Source organism: Theobroma umbraticum, unplaced genomic scaffold (assembly GCF_002168275.2).
Source record: "Theobroma umbraticum cultivar Fairchild unplaced genomic scaffold, ASM216827v3 scaffold_95.0, whole genome shotgun sequence".
Taxonomy (NCBI): domain Eukaryota; kingdom Viridiplantae; phylum Streptophyta; class Magnoliopsida; order Malvales; family Malvaceae; genus Theobroma; species Theobroma umbraticum.
Genome location: NW_018397257.1, coordinates 5,019,832 through 5,034,453, shown reverse-complemented (window position 1 = coordinate 5,034,453; position 14,622 = coordinate 5,019,832). Strand labels below are relative to the sequence as shown.

Genomic DNA, 14,622 nt, shown 5'->3' with positions numbered 1-14,622 from the left:
TATTCCGACCTCTCCTTGATTCATTTTTTAGAATGTATTTATAGAATTAAACCTCACATTAAAAAAAAAATTATTTTCCTCAACCAAACATGTCATAAATGGTTGTCAATGAGATCTTATTTTTATACCTTGATAACTGATTGAGGTCTAATATTACTATTATGCTTGAAAAAACATGTATTTGGAAAGTGTTATCAAAAATTGTTATGAAGAATTATGGTTTCAAAAATTTTGAATGCTTGGCTTATTGTTAAAAAATGTTATGAAAAGGTAAAATATCTAAAAAGAATATATGATGTTGGAAAATAAAAAAAATAAGTCAGTTTTTTATATTTTCAAGTAATTTTCATTAAGATGTACAAGAAAATAAATTATTATGAAATTTAATTTAAAAAATACACAAAATGATAATTTTTAGATTTTTTAAGAAATTGAAAATTACTTCAAATTAAAAATAAAAAGTTAAATTATACTCCATTCAAATACTGAATTTAATCCTTATACAATAAGTTGATTTTCTATATTTTCTAAGATTGATAATGTTAGTCTAATAATTAACAATATTAAGATTTTTCTGTTAATTATGTTGACATGGTACTTTCTTGCCAACATGGCATTAAATATGATGATATTTTAATAATAACATGATAAATTTTTTTATCTATTTCACAATATTCTTTTCATTACTTTAAATTTTGAAGCACCCAAATTCATTTTTTAAAATTAAAAAAACATAAATTCAATTTTTATCTATTTCACAATACTCTATTCATAAATTTTAAAGACCTGTTTACATTTATATTTTTTTTTAATTTCATTTAAAATCATTAACCTACCGTGAATAATTTCATGTTTACACTTATAAAATTTATGATAATACTTGTCAGTATTATTATTATATCATTCATAAAATACTACATAATCATTATTATATCATCAAATTTAATATTATATTAATAAAACAATATCACATCAACACAATTGTGCGCAACATTAAACAACAGAAAATTTTTAATATATTAAACTGATATTATTAATTTTGAAATTAAAGAAACAAATACGTCATTAATACAAGAACGAGTAAACTACCACCTCTTGATTAATTCCGAAAGAAATGTCAAAAGCACTATTGAAGCAGTGAAATCTTGCAAGCCTTTTGACACATTCGACAAATTTTGCTAGATTTCCTGTCTGCAAACGCAAATCACTTGTTTTCTCTTACAATTCTTCGAAAGCATGGCTGCTGAATTGGTGGGTGGAGCTTTCCTATCTGCTTTTCTTCAAGCTCTGTTTGGTAGGATGGCTTCTCCTGATGTCCTAGACTTCATCAGGGGAGAGAGACTCAACCGCCAACTCTTCCAAAAGTTGGAAGCTACCTTGCTGTCTGTCAACGCCGTGCTAGATGATGCAGAAGGAAAGCAGACTGTAAACCTCAATGTAAGGAAGTGGCTTAACGAGCTTAAAGATGCTGTTTATGATGCAGAGGACCTCCTGGATGAGGTTGCGACTGAAGCTTGGCGATGCAAGCTAGAAGCTGAGTTTCAATCCAGCAAAACCAAGGTAAGGAAGCTTTTCTCTTCTCTTAATCCATTCAATAAGAGAATTGAATCTAAGCTGCAAGAGGTACTTGAGAGAGTTGAGTATCTTGAAAGACAGAAAGATATCCTTTCTTTAAGAGAAGGTTTTGGGGAAAAAAATTTGAGAAAGTTACCAGCCACTTCCTTGGTGGATGAGTCCAGTGTTTATGGAAGAGATGATGATAAAGAAGCTATAATGAAGTTGTTACTGTCAGATGATTCAAGCAGAGATGGAGTAGGGGTAGTTTCTATAGTTGGTATGGGTGGGATTGGTAAGACCACCCTTGCTCAGATTGTCTACAACGACAAGAGAGTGAAGGAATTTTTTGACCTCAAAATGTGGGTTTGTGTTTCAGAAGATTTTGATGTTTTTCGAGTGACAAAAGCAATTCTTGTGGCAATCACTTCTCTGAGTTGTGAGGTTGGGGAACTTAATTTGCTTCAAGTCAAGCTGGCAGAATGTTTAATGGATAAGAAATTCCTGCTTGTCTTAGACGATGTTTGGAATGAAAATTATGTCCATTGGGAGGCCTTAAAGAGACCTTTAACTCATGGAGCCCAAGGAAGCAAGATCATTGTCACAACAAGAAATGAAAGTGTTGCATCAATTATGCGCACTGTTCCAACTTACCATCTGAAGCAATTAGCAGATGAACAATGTTGGTTGTTATTTGCAAACCATGCATTTGATAACACAAATTCCAGTTCACAAGTACCAAACCTAGAAACTATTGGTAGAGACATTGTGAAAAAATGCCATGGCCTGCCTTTAGCTGCCAAAGCAGTTGGGGGCCTCCTTCGATCCAAAGGAGATGTCACAGAATGGCATACTGTGTTAGAGAGCAACATGTGGGATTTATCAAATGGTGATGGCAACATTCTTCCTGCTTTAATTCTAAGCTACCATCACCTTCCTTCTCATCTAAAGAGATGCTTTGCATATTGTGCTTTATTCCCAAAGGATTATGATTTTGAAATTGAGAATCTGGTCCTGTTATGGATGGCTGAAGGATTGTTGCCGCAACCTAGAAGAAATAAGAGACCGGAAGAAGTGGGGGTTGAGTACTTCAACAATCTTCTGTCAAGATCATTTTTCCAACAATCAAGTTTTAATGGAAAGTGCTTTGTTATGCATGACCTGATTCATGATTTAGCCAAATTTGTATCCGAAGGGTTTTGTTTGCATTTGGAGGTCGATGATTCTAACGAAATCCAAAAGACAGTTCGTCATTTTTCATATGTGAGAACTGGTTATGATGATTTCCAAAAGTTCAATGCCTTTCATGAAACCAGATGTCTGCGGACCTTCCTACCTATGAAACCCTTTTTCTGGGTTGAAATGCTACCTTATGAAGTATATCATGATCTATTGCCAACATTAAAATGCTTACGGGTGTTATCTTTGTCCAAGTATGATAATATAAAAGAGTTGCCTAGTACAATAGGAGAGTTGAAACTTCTCCGCTATTTGGATCTGTCTTGCACTGCAATTGAGAGATTACCAGAAACCATCTGTTCTTTGCATAATTTGCTGACACTGTTATTAGCAGATTGTGGTTCACTCAATCAGTTGCCCACCCAAATGGGAAGACTAGTCAACTTACGTCAGCTTGATATTAGTGGGACACTGAGAATACAAGAGATGCCATTACAAATGAGTAGATTGACAAATCTACAAGTACTCTCTGCTTTTATTTTGGGGAATCTTAGTGGATGTAGCATTTCAGAGTTGGGGGAGCTCCAGCAACTTCGAGGCAGGCTAACTATTGTCAATCTTCAAAATGTTGCCAATCCTAGAGATGCTTTCGAGGCAAAGTTTAAGGACAAAAAGTACCTTACTGAGTTAGTACTGAAATGGAGTGGTCATACTCTTGATACATCAAACGAAAGAGATGTACTGAGCATGCTTCAACCTCATATAAACTTGAAAAAGCTATCCATTGAATCCTATGGTGGCACAAAGTTTCCTGACTGGTTAGGGGATTGTTCATTCTCAAATATAGTGTCTTTGCGGCTTAGCCATTGTAAATACTGCTTCTTCTTACCACCACTTGGGCAACTACCATCACTCAAAAGTCTCTTTATCATTGGGCTTGAAGCGGTTGAGAGAGTTGGAGTTGAGTTCTACAGAAACAGTTCATCTACAACTAAGCCATTTAGGTGTCTTGAAGTTTTATGGTTTGAGAGGCTGTTGGAGTGGCAGGAATGGCTTCCCTCTGAACAAGATGCTGAAGGAGGACATTTTCCATGTCTTCAGGAGCTTCATATACGAAAATGTCCCAAGCTAAGTGGGATGATGCCTAACTACCTTCCTTCATTGAGAAAATTAATGATCATTGATTGTCAGCAGCTCATGGTTTCACTTCCACAAGCTCCAACTATCTACGAACTGCATTTGGGACATTCAAATAAGGTACTTCTGAACACTCTGCCTGGGCTGCAGAAGTTTACGATTAGAGGATGCAACACAATAGAATCTCTACCTGAAGGGATAATGCATAGCCTTTGTCTGGAAGAGTTGAAAATTGATGACTGCCCATCTCTTTTGTCCCTTCCTGAAGATGTTGTGCTTGCCACTTTGAAAAGACTAGATATCATGAAGTGTAAGAGACTAGAATTGCCTGCGTGGTCAAGTTATGCTTCCCTTCTAAGACTGTTGATATCACACAGCTGCTATTCTCTAAAGTCCCTCCAGCTACAATTATTCCCAAAGCTTACTCATCTCATTATACGGGGGTGTAACCTAAATTCCCTTTCAGTTTCAAAGGGGCCTAATCAGGTTCTCCCATCTCTCGAGTTTCTGAAAATCAGTTTATGCCCAAACTTTTTGTCATTTCCAGTTGGTGGACTGCATGCTCCCAACCTCAGATGCCTTGAAGTTTCTGACTCTGTGGATCTTAAGTCACTGCCTGAAAAGATGCACTCCCTTCTCCCATCACTAAGGTCATTGCAGATAAGTAACTGTCCAGAACTTGAGTCGTTTCCTGAAGGTGGTTTGCCTTCCAATTTGCGCTCATTATTTGTTTCCTTTTGTAACAAACTCGCTGCTAGTCTCAAGGACTGGGATTTGAAGAGGCTCTGCTCTCTTAAACTATTAAGCATCCGAGGTGAATGCCAAGGTATGGAGTCTTTTCCAGAGGAGAGTTTCCTGCCTTCAACTCTTACATCTCTCCAAATCCTTGAAATTCCCAACTTGAGATCACTCAACAACAGAGGACTCCAGCATCTCACCTCTCTCCAAAACCTTGGAATTAGTGGATGCCCTCAGCTTCAATCTATGTCAGGTCCGGAGCTGCCCGAATCCCTTTCTGTTTTACGAATTGAGGACTGTCCTTTGTTGAAGCAACGGTTGCAGCAAAACAAGGGGGAAGATTGGCCCAAGCTTGCTTTTGTCACCGTAATAGAAATTGATGATGAAATGGTCATACCATGAGCTATGTATCCTTTATCAGTTGTTATTTGAACGCAAGTTTTTCACCTTAGGCACTTGAAATACACTTCATATAATCTCATTTCTTTAAAGTGCAACTCGCTAACATAATCAATGTCAGCAGAGCTAGGGGCTTGTTGATTGTTTTGGAGTGAGAGGGGATTTATGCTGGTTGTGATGTTTCAGGTTGAGCTGGTGTTTGTCTGTGGGGCGGTATTTTCTTTGTTTTGAGTCCGCTTTTGGTGTATGTTCGATGGCGAGGACTTGTTTTGGTGGTGTTGAGCAACTTGGTTAACAGCAACAGCAGTAGCAGTTTATTTCCGAAATGGTCTTTGACATAGTTGCTTCAACATTTGCAGCAGCAGCAGCAGCAGGCATTTGCTATACATATGCTTGAGAGGTGGAGAGAAGAAAGCATTTACTGTAACAGTCTCAGCGATTTTATTTCACACAACTCGAAACGAGTGTTAACAAAGTTGCCAAATGGTAGCCTTTCTTGAGTGTAAGAGTTGGAACAAATTTTTTGAGGCTGAAAACAACAAAGCTTTTCATTAAGTGATACACTATTTAGACAGGAAATATCTACAAGTTCTCATGGTACACTGTTACATGTACAATGCTCAATTGGTACATACAAAAAATCGACACAAAATTTATGTATCCTTCATATTTTAAATGTAAAATTGACATTCTGTACCCAAAAACAATGAGGCTCCCACACTGCTCCAACTGGGAAAAAAAAAATACACTGAAAGCAATGTGTTGTGTCTGCAAAACAAAAGCATTGGAAAGACGAGGATTTAGCCATGAATCGAATAATTTGTCAATCCAATACACCCATAACTGTGAAGTGATAAGAGATATATTTAACTTCAAAACAATCTTAAAAATTCAAGTTAAAATGCAACTCCCAATGGGAACTTTATCCAATTTGACCTTTCATATTTGGAACTGAAGCAGGGATCAGCCTTCCATAGCAACATATATATGTATAACCCATTTAGACTTTTATGATGGAGCACTTGGCAGAGTCCAGTTCTATGACCATAATCAATAAAAGCAATTAAAACATCAACTAGAACTCACCATTTTGTCGCAAGCCACTGAAGAAACCCTTGACAATTTCTTACAACAAGATGCGCTGAAGACTAAAAATGAGTAACAAACTGCCTCAAATCTCTTGCTTTCTGGTGTTCAAGGAATGAAGGAACATGGCCATATTTAATTGTCCCCAAAAGCCATAGATTGCCCTAGCACTGTTCTCACTCGGAACTGTACCACAAATATTGATATTAGGTTTAACCAGAAAAGTGAAAAAAAAAACTGAAAACGAAGCTCCAAAATATAAATTTAATGACCTTAACATCAACACATGGATCATTAACCATATGCTTTATTTGAGAAACAATTCCGGCATTGCGCAGTTTTACAAGCCGGCCAAATGCACCAGGACTTGATGGACAAGTAAGATTCACTATTGTCCACACAGTTGCTGTACGTAGCTGGCTATCATTACTCTGCAAAAAATTAATCATAAAAGATTCATTCTTGTCAACCATTTGTGGAAAGAGTTGGTGCATTACTGCCTCCTTGTGAAACTCATTCCCGCTCGCCACATTGCATAGTGCATACATTCCCTACATGGCAAAGAATTTTATCATACACTAAAAACAGAAAATTACATTTAACACACTATTAAATTATAGTTTTATATACATTTTTACTCCTGTAATTTAATTGTGATAATATGTATTTATGACCTCTAACACCCTTAAGCTGTCCACTTCAATACAATGTCACAGCACTATTATATGGAAACCAATTACAATCTTGAAAGATATTTGTTAGAAATTTATAATTGTTGTTGCCCTTAAACAAAGATACAAAAAAGAAGCCAAATAATCACATTTATAACTAGCTATTTAGATGTATAGAAACCATACTTCAATAGATAAGAAAGAAGTCCTCGAAACCTAAAATATGTAGCCAATCCTATATGATAAGCATCCACTTATATGCTGATTCATAACTTATTAGAAAGAACAGGCATAAATTAAAAATATATACTATAGCAGAATGAGCTTTCCAATCATTAGATAGAATAATATAAAAATAAAATAACATCATTCAAAAGTTCCGGCAAGTTTTCCACATCCAACAAGCCAACGATCAAGTTTGCAAAACTTCTTCTCTAATGGCAAATTTTCAATGTATTTCCCATAATCAAGGTAGTATAAAATTTGACCCTTGAATGAGCATAACTAAAGGTGTAGATCTTGAGTGCCACTAAGGGAACTTTCTCCTGGTTAAGGATGCAGTGAGATCATCATTCTAACCATGTATGCAAATTTGTTAAATTTTTACTGCAAAAAGGATTAGTTACAATTATTACTCCAAAGCAAAATTTGTGCTTCCAAATATCAAAGTAGAATAAGTGGACTTATTAAATTAAAAGGGCAAAATTAGATATGTAATATCTTGACTGCCATATAACGAAATCTCTATTGGCTAAAGAGACAAAATTGAATGCAAGATGTGAGATTTTCATTCCAAAAGCAATTTCAAATTTTAAATTTTAAAATGATGGAAATTCGAACATTATATCTTTTGTTAGTGCATTTTATCACTATTCAAACAATAAGTGCACTCAGAACTAATTAGTTTCCTTGATGTCAAACCTGTATCCCTATTTCAGCTTTCGAAGCATTCTGTAATTGTCTTCCAATGGCCCCTAATATAAGACCATCTTCAGCAAACATAAACTCAACCGAGTTCATACATCCATCAACTAGATTACGAACAAGGGCCAAAGCTTGCTCCTGCACAGAAGGCTCTGGATCTGCAAAGTAAATACACATTAAGAAGTGTCTTGATTTGAACTTACATCACCACATAAGCTAAAAAACAACGTTAAGGATTGCAAGTAGACAAATGATATTACCACAGATAAGGCTTGATAATAATGATGCTGTCAGCTCTGAGAAAACACCTTCTTTTAACCTGTTGTCTGCTAGGAAGACAAAGTTCTTCAAAGCCCACAAAGCATTAGACCTAACAGCTGATTCCATTGACGTTGCTAACTGAACCAGCTGTTTCATCCCTCCACATTGTACAAAAATACACTTATGTGTTGTAAAATCAACTACTACATTGCTAATAGCGCCAAGTGCAGCCACCTAGAAACAAAAGGATTCAATGGAAAGTGTTAACATCCACCTAGTTCATAAGCTTAGGGATCTGTTGGAACAAGATGGCTTAACATGTAACATATAGACAACATAATTGTAGGACAACTAATATGAAAATTAATCTCGCACAAGGTGTTTTCATAATGATTAATGTTAAGTTGATATAAAACTGAATACAAGCATGTAGCAGAGGTTGAAGCAGTCTTTCAGGTCAAAAGATAACAGCTTCCAAACTTTACAAGATCTCCATAAGATTGACTTCTAATAATCACCAAAATGCACCTTGATAAGTTTTTTGAAAAATAAAAAGACAAAAAAAACAGTAAAACACCAAACAGCCCATTCACAAGCCATACAGCATCTAGCACGGTAAAAGCATCACGCCTTTCTGGCTTCTGCTGCCACCTAAAGCCCATGCACATTAACATGCCAAGCCAAAACTGGTTACTCAACCAGATCAAACCCAATTAAATACAAAAAGGAAATATAAGTTAAGTATATGCCATTATACTTTTATAAAATTTGGCTAAACCCAACATATTTTTTAAAATTAGGTTGACCTAACACATTTTAATTCAGTGATACGTCTTAGATTCAACCATCTTCATGTGCTCAGAGATGTCAGAGCACAAATATTAACAAGAAATTCAGATTGCTCAAAATCCGATGACAACTCATATTTCAAAATGCACCTCCTGCAATACCTTTCCTTTTTGGGTTTTCAAGCGGACAATGCAGATTATACCTAACAATATGCAATTCCAATTTTAACAGCTTAATTCATACCTGGACAGAAGTGGAAGGGTCAAGAAAAAGCTGAACCAAAGGAACCACAACCATTTCATTCATAAAATAGCCTGCACTCAAATTCTGAATTGGCATCTCATAAGCTATATTTGCATTAAATATCAAAACTAATACTGCAAAACTGTTACCCACATTACAAACCTTGATTGATCGAGTGACACTTTTCAAACATATACAAGCAGCAGTGCGTACATCAGCACTATCATCAGTTAGTGCATCAGTTACCAAATTCAACACCTATAATTATGAGAAAACATTAGAAACGTTGATGTAGTTGATTATTCACCCAACTAAGAATCTCCAATAAGATTTGCTTGAGAGAGTGTGCCCTTGCATTTAAAGAAAAAATGCCTGAGTGAGTGCATTTTAAGAAAATTACAGTAACATCTGCTTCAAGGGAACACAGTAAAAATACTAATAATAAGAAGCTTTCTTAATCTGAGTTATAACTTTTCACCACACATATAGAACAACCATAAAAAAGAAATTGAAACCTGAAGTGTCTAATTGTGAGGTGGGATCTACTTGGGGCTAGAAAGGGATTACATTATCTAGTACTTCATCTTATATTTTATAGAATTGTAATCTTTACATATATTTAGGCTAGTTTAGATTATGTAGGTTATTTTATATTAATTGGTATTTAACTTCTTTTCCACGTTTTGGGGTTAGTTATGAATATTTTTGTTATTTTAGCTTCAAGAAAGTTCAGATTTATGAATTATTGATATTTTTGGCATATTTGAGTATTTGTTTGTAAATTCAGATTATCTCTAGAGCACTTTAAGTTTGAGAATACTTTTTCTACATCACTTAGTGTGTTTAGTTCTTTTATAGATTTGTGACGATCAAAAACTAAACATGAAATTACAAACAAGTAATCGAGCAAGTTAATAATTTCCATGGAAACAAACCTGCAATGAGAGGAACTTAGACCTGCAACTCTCCAACTTTGAGCACATATCAGCTAATGCAAGCAATATTCCTTCATAACGTCTGGGACGCAATGAGCCTTTTTGTAAGTGGTGATGAAGTTTATCAATTGCATTGGCCTCAAGAGCTAGTTTTTGAAGATCCTCCTTCTGTGCTATCAAACTGGAAAAGGCAAAAGAAGCCTCATCCCCAACTTGACCAGGGTCATCAAGAAGCTCAAGTAAAATATGTATCAATTTAGATTTGACCCCTATATCTTGCAAGAGGTGGGGAGAGGTGTTCCTTATGACAATCAAGCACATGCAAGCAAGCAATCTTGTACGGGGGTACCTATCCTTTAATAAATCAATAATAGAACCCAAAGGTCTTTCGATTTCAGCTCCCGCAAATTTCGAAACAAGTTCAGAATTATTCTTAAATATTGAGGCTAAAGACTCTAAACTAGAATATCTCTGACTTAAAGAACCACCTTCAAGAAGACTATTCAGCCTCCTCAGAATACCAGCATCAAACAGCACTTTCTGCTCTAAACTAGTCTCACAAGAGTGCGTGATTATACTTGCACCAAGTCCACTAACATTTTCATTTTCGCTATTCAGTAGTGAGATAAGGAACTCCATGTTTTTCTGTTGAAGGAAATCATACTTTGGGACCAATTTTGATTGATAAATCATTCTAAGGGCGCGAGCACCAGCATCTACCACCTGAAGAAAAGCAATGCCATAATACTTATTAAAAAGTAAGAGATACACAAAAAGGAGTTAAAAAACTCAAGACAAGCTAAAATCTAGAGTCCTCACTTTCTATGCATTAGATGAGGATATAATTGAAAAGGTCAAAAGGGATAAAGAATCTTTCTGAAAGTCTCAAATTTGCCTAGTAAAGGAGAGACAACTAATCACCCCACCACCTCAGGAGCAACGATGCTGCAGCACATTCAGAAATAGAAACTCTATGGGGGCAGCTTAGAGCTCTGGAAGATTCTTTGAACAAACCAAGCATTGATCTTTGCAGTAAGATAAAATAAATAGATAAGCATAAACAGAGGACTCCAAAGTGTCACCAACAATGGTTAAGATAATGAAGCTTGTTCGATAAGGTTTAAGATGAAAGAAACTGGCATAGACTGTACCAAAGCACACCAGACTTGCAAAACGGTTGTGCACAGATACAATAACAACAGATACAGTTTTTTATGAATTGGAATAGACAGAAAAGATAATCATATGCAATCTCACAAAGTTCAGAATTGAGAACGCTTAGATGAATTAAGTGGACAGTTAATAGTTATAGTTAATGCCTTAATCTTACATAAAAAATTTAGTCCCTTTTCGAAAATCCCATATCATGATTTCTTTCTTTCCTTTCAGCAATGAAACTTCATCTTGTCAGTCAAGAGAAACTAAGACTTAAAATTTTGGAAGCGAATTGACGGAGCATGCTAGAAACTATTTCCAAACACAAAGCTACTACAATGTCTCTTCGTGATTGGTTATGGTATGACAAATTTTTAACACCCAAAAAGAAAACAAATATGGCCTGCATTACCGAATTACACTTTGCCCGCCATTTCTGATATCTTAAAAGAAACAACATATTGAATTGGTACGTCATAATGATCTTTGGTAGAGACATTAGCATCTTAACTCAGCAAACAGAACTATATGCCTCATTTAGGCAAATAAAGCAATAAATATACTATACAATTTAAACAAACACATTAAATCTAAATTCCAAATTCTCTTCCTTTTTTTTGTTGCAAGAATTTCTTAATACGAATTAGACCACGAAACCAAAATGCACGAGCAATTTTATTTAATTTTTGTAACAACTCAAAATAAATTAACAAAACATTGATTCTAGATGAAAATTAAAAATGAAATGTAAAATTTCAAAGTTTTGAAATTTGACAAATTTAACATTAAAATTTGAAATTTAAAATTTACAAATTTGACAAATTTGACAAATTCTAGATGAAATTTGCCAAATTTCAAAGTTTTGAAATTTCTTGTTATTATTCCATCAATATCCCAATTCGATCCAAAATTATGACTATTTAAAATTAAACTAATAGTAATAATCACCTTCTGATTAGAATTTGAGAGAAGGCGCAAGAGATTGGGGAACGCGCCGGCGTCAAGCACGGCTTGGACACCGGCGTCGAAGCCACAAGCGAAGCTACCGAGAGCCGCCGCTGACTGGACTAGAATGTTGTTAATATTATTATTGACGTTGCAGTTGTTGTTGTTGTAGTCGATGACGTCATCAGCTGAATCGGCTAGGATGCCAGCGACGGCGGGGACAGCGCCGAGCTTGATGAAGGAAAGCTTCTTGGTACGATTCCCGATTATTTGGTTTTTAACCTCGCGAAGTGCCCTGAGCTTGACCTCTGGCTCGGCGGAGGCCAACCGTGAGAGTAGCTCGCTCGGCCGGTGGTTGTTGACGGTGGCGCTTGGCATGACGGTTAAGGTGGAGGTGGAGGTGGCGGTGGCGAGCCCCTCGAGATTATTAATTTATAGAAACAAATTTTTTTGAGGATTTTTAGTGGTGTTTTTTATTTTTGGTAAACACGCTAATTTTAATTTCCTGCAACTCTTTTTTCTTTTTAAAGTAACAAAGTAATAATTTTTTGGTAAACACGCTAATTACGAGTTTACAGAGGAATAACAAAGTAATAAGTTCACTCGCATCTGGGTGAATAGATAAATTACAAAAAATCAATACGTACAATTAAAATCAAATCATATATATTTTTATATTGTATATATATTTTTTTGTTATTTATCAAATAAATCTATTTAATAATTTATTCAATTGGCAAATCTATCAAAAAGAAAAAATTTAAAGGAGAAAATAAAAAATTATTTACTTACCTAATTAAAATAGAAATTTAAATTTAAATCAATTTATTAACTGCTCTTAAGTAGTGACAAGATATTAACTTTTATGTAATTATTTTACCTTTACATACCAAATATATTCTCAAAAATAAAATTAGGAATAATAAAAATAAACATACGTAAACCGTTAGACCAAGCGTGAAGAAGTTGAAAGAGGAGCAAGTATTCAAATCTTGAACCTTATAATATTCTATGGAGGGATAACAACCGTTAGCCCGAACACGGATTGTCTTTTTATTTTACTTATAGCAATTTTATAAAATTTAAATTTATTTTAAAAAAGAATTGAATAAAATATCTATTCATGATTTTATGCTATGAAATACAAATTTGAAGTTATCCAAGAATATAATAAAGATCCCGTGTCTTATGTATGTCCATTTAATTGTAAATAAAAAATTAACATATTTAATTAAAAATTAATATTTTATACATTAACGGTAAAGTTTTTAAACTTGATTAGTATGATTAAGATGTCGTCACATGTCCATTTAGTTATTATAATTTTTTTGATAAGCTCATTTAATTATTATATTAATCTATTAATTTCTTTAAATATAAATTAATGGGGACATGCGACAACTCTTTTTTAAACTTTACCATAATCTTGTAAAATTAAAATGTTCTACATCTGATAATATGAAAAGGTAATTTTGGATTTGATTTACATTATATACTTATTAAGAAAGTATTTAAACATGAATTTTATGCTGGGGAACATGAATTTGAGAAAGTGGATTTAGATTTGGTTTTATATACAAATCGTGAGGATAAATGCGTACATTACACAAAAATTAGTGAAAAATCCAATATACTTATGTGTTTGGGAGGTTATAATTACAAAATGAATTTAAATTGATAAATTAATATAGATATTATAAATTTAAAACAATCATGAAAATTATGTTTACATGTGTTTTATTACATAATTTATGTCAAATTTAAAATTCAAATATTTTTTTTTCAATTTTAATATCCCAAACTAAACTTTAAAATTCATTTTCTGATTTATATATTTTAACTTCATTAAGCTCGCTTGGCATTAGGATTGGGCTTGGAATTTTAAATTTGATCCCAATCTAGTCCAGTTAGATTATTACATTAATAAATAATATATATTTTTAATTTAATTTTAATTATAAAATAGCTTGACTTTTAAAATGATAGATCCGGCCCATGAACACCTCTTCGCTTTGTATACCTCATATTAACCCAAGAAAAATTGATTTTCAACTAACAGTTATGCACAATTATTTAAAATTGATATCTATACACACAAATGTGTGTACAAATGTATATACTGCATAATATTATAATTTATGTGTATGAAAATTGAATAGCTCGTCGCAAAAATTATTTTTTGTTAAATGTATAAATTCAGCAGTTAGATTGTGTTAATATTTTCGTAAATTTACTAATATGATAATATTTTTGAATAATTTTATTTTTTATTAATTTTAAAATTTATATATAATATATATTATAATTTTCAATTTAAAAATATTTTTACTATTAAAATTTTTTTTTCCTTTTTTTGTCTTTCTCAAATGGTCAGCTAGCGACACTCTCATCATTGGCTGGCCACGTATCAACTGGATCTGGTCATACTTGACCAAATCCGACTAGATATTTGGCTGCACTCCTGTGGTTAGGGGAACATTCCACAATGCTCCCCAAGCTAGGAGAGCTGAACTGGTGCTCCTTTAGGAGTCTGGTTGAATCGTCAATCACGGAGTGGTCATTCAGTGTTAATCGGTTGACTTGAGATAAAGAAAAAAAGTGAAAAA

The 14,622-nt window shown here is 34.0% G+C and overlaps 2 protein-coding genes and 1 pseudogene across 5 annotated transcripts; 2 read left to right on the top strand and 1 right to left on the bottom strand.

Annotated features, from left to right (window-relative positions):
• The first annotated feature begins 1,012 nt into the window (after nt 1-1,012).
• LOC110413034 (putative disease resistance RPP13-like protein 1 pseudogene) lies at nt 1,013-4,015 on the top strand (annotated as a pseudogene).
• On the top strand, nt 3,907-5,010 carry LOC149527438 (putative disease resistance protein At3g14460). The gene has a single exon (XM_089782901.1). It carries the CDS (start codon nt 3,907-3,909, stop codon nt 5,008-5,010), a length of 1,104 nt encoding a protein of 367 aa, XP_089639027.1.
• A 527-nt stretch (nt 5,011-5,537) lies between these two features.
• On the bottom strand, nt 5,538-12,493 carry LOC110413035 (ARM repeat superfamily protein). 4 transcript variants are annotated; one of them, XM_021423756.1, is made up of 9 exons: nt 12,020-12,493; nt 9,917-10,639; nt 9,144-9,239; nt 8,982-9,065; nt 7,949-8,183; nt 7,686-7,846; nt 6,366-6,644; nt 6,094-6,279; nt 5,538-5,775 (listed from the first exon to the last, which is right to left on the bottom strand). In XM_021423756.1, exons 1-8 carry the CDS (start codon nt 12,392-12,394, stop codon nt 6,229-6,231), a joined length of 2,004 nt encoding a protein of 667 aa, XP_021279431.1. In that variant the 5' UTR covers nt 12,395-12,493; the 3' UTR covers nt 5,538-5,775; nt 6,094-6,228. The 4 variants fall into 4 exon arrangements, with proteins under 4 accessions (XP_021279431.1, XP_021279428.1, XP_021279429.1 ...); XM_021423753.1 differs by having other exon boundaries at nt 8,982-9,239; XM_021423754.1 differs by having other exon boundaries at nt 7,952-8,183; nt 8,982-9,239.
• Between the last annotated feature and the right edge of the window lie 2,129 nt (nt 12,494-14,622).

Excerpts from the sequence above, each read along its gene's own strand:
- LOC149527438 (XM_089782901.1), top strand. The coding sequence starts at position 3,907 with ATGATCATTGATTGTCAGCAGCTCATGGTTTCACTTCCACAAGCTCCA.
- LOC110413035 (XM_021423753.1), bottom strand. The coding sequence starts at position 12,394 with ATGCCAAGCGCCACCGTCAACAACCACCGGCCGAGCGAGCTACTCTCA. Across the intron at positions 10,640-12,019 it reads TCTCAAATTCTAATCAGAAG|GTGGTAGATGCTGGTGCTCG; the intron begins GTGATTATTACT and ends GCTTTTCTTCAG. Across the intron at positions 6,280-6,365 it reads ATCCATGTGTTGATGTTAAG|TTCCGAGTGAGAACAGTGCT; the intron begins GTCATTAAATTT and ends TTTGTGGTACAG.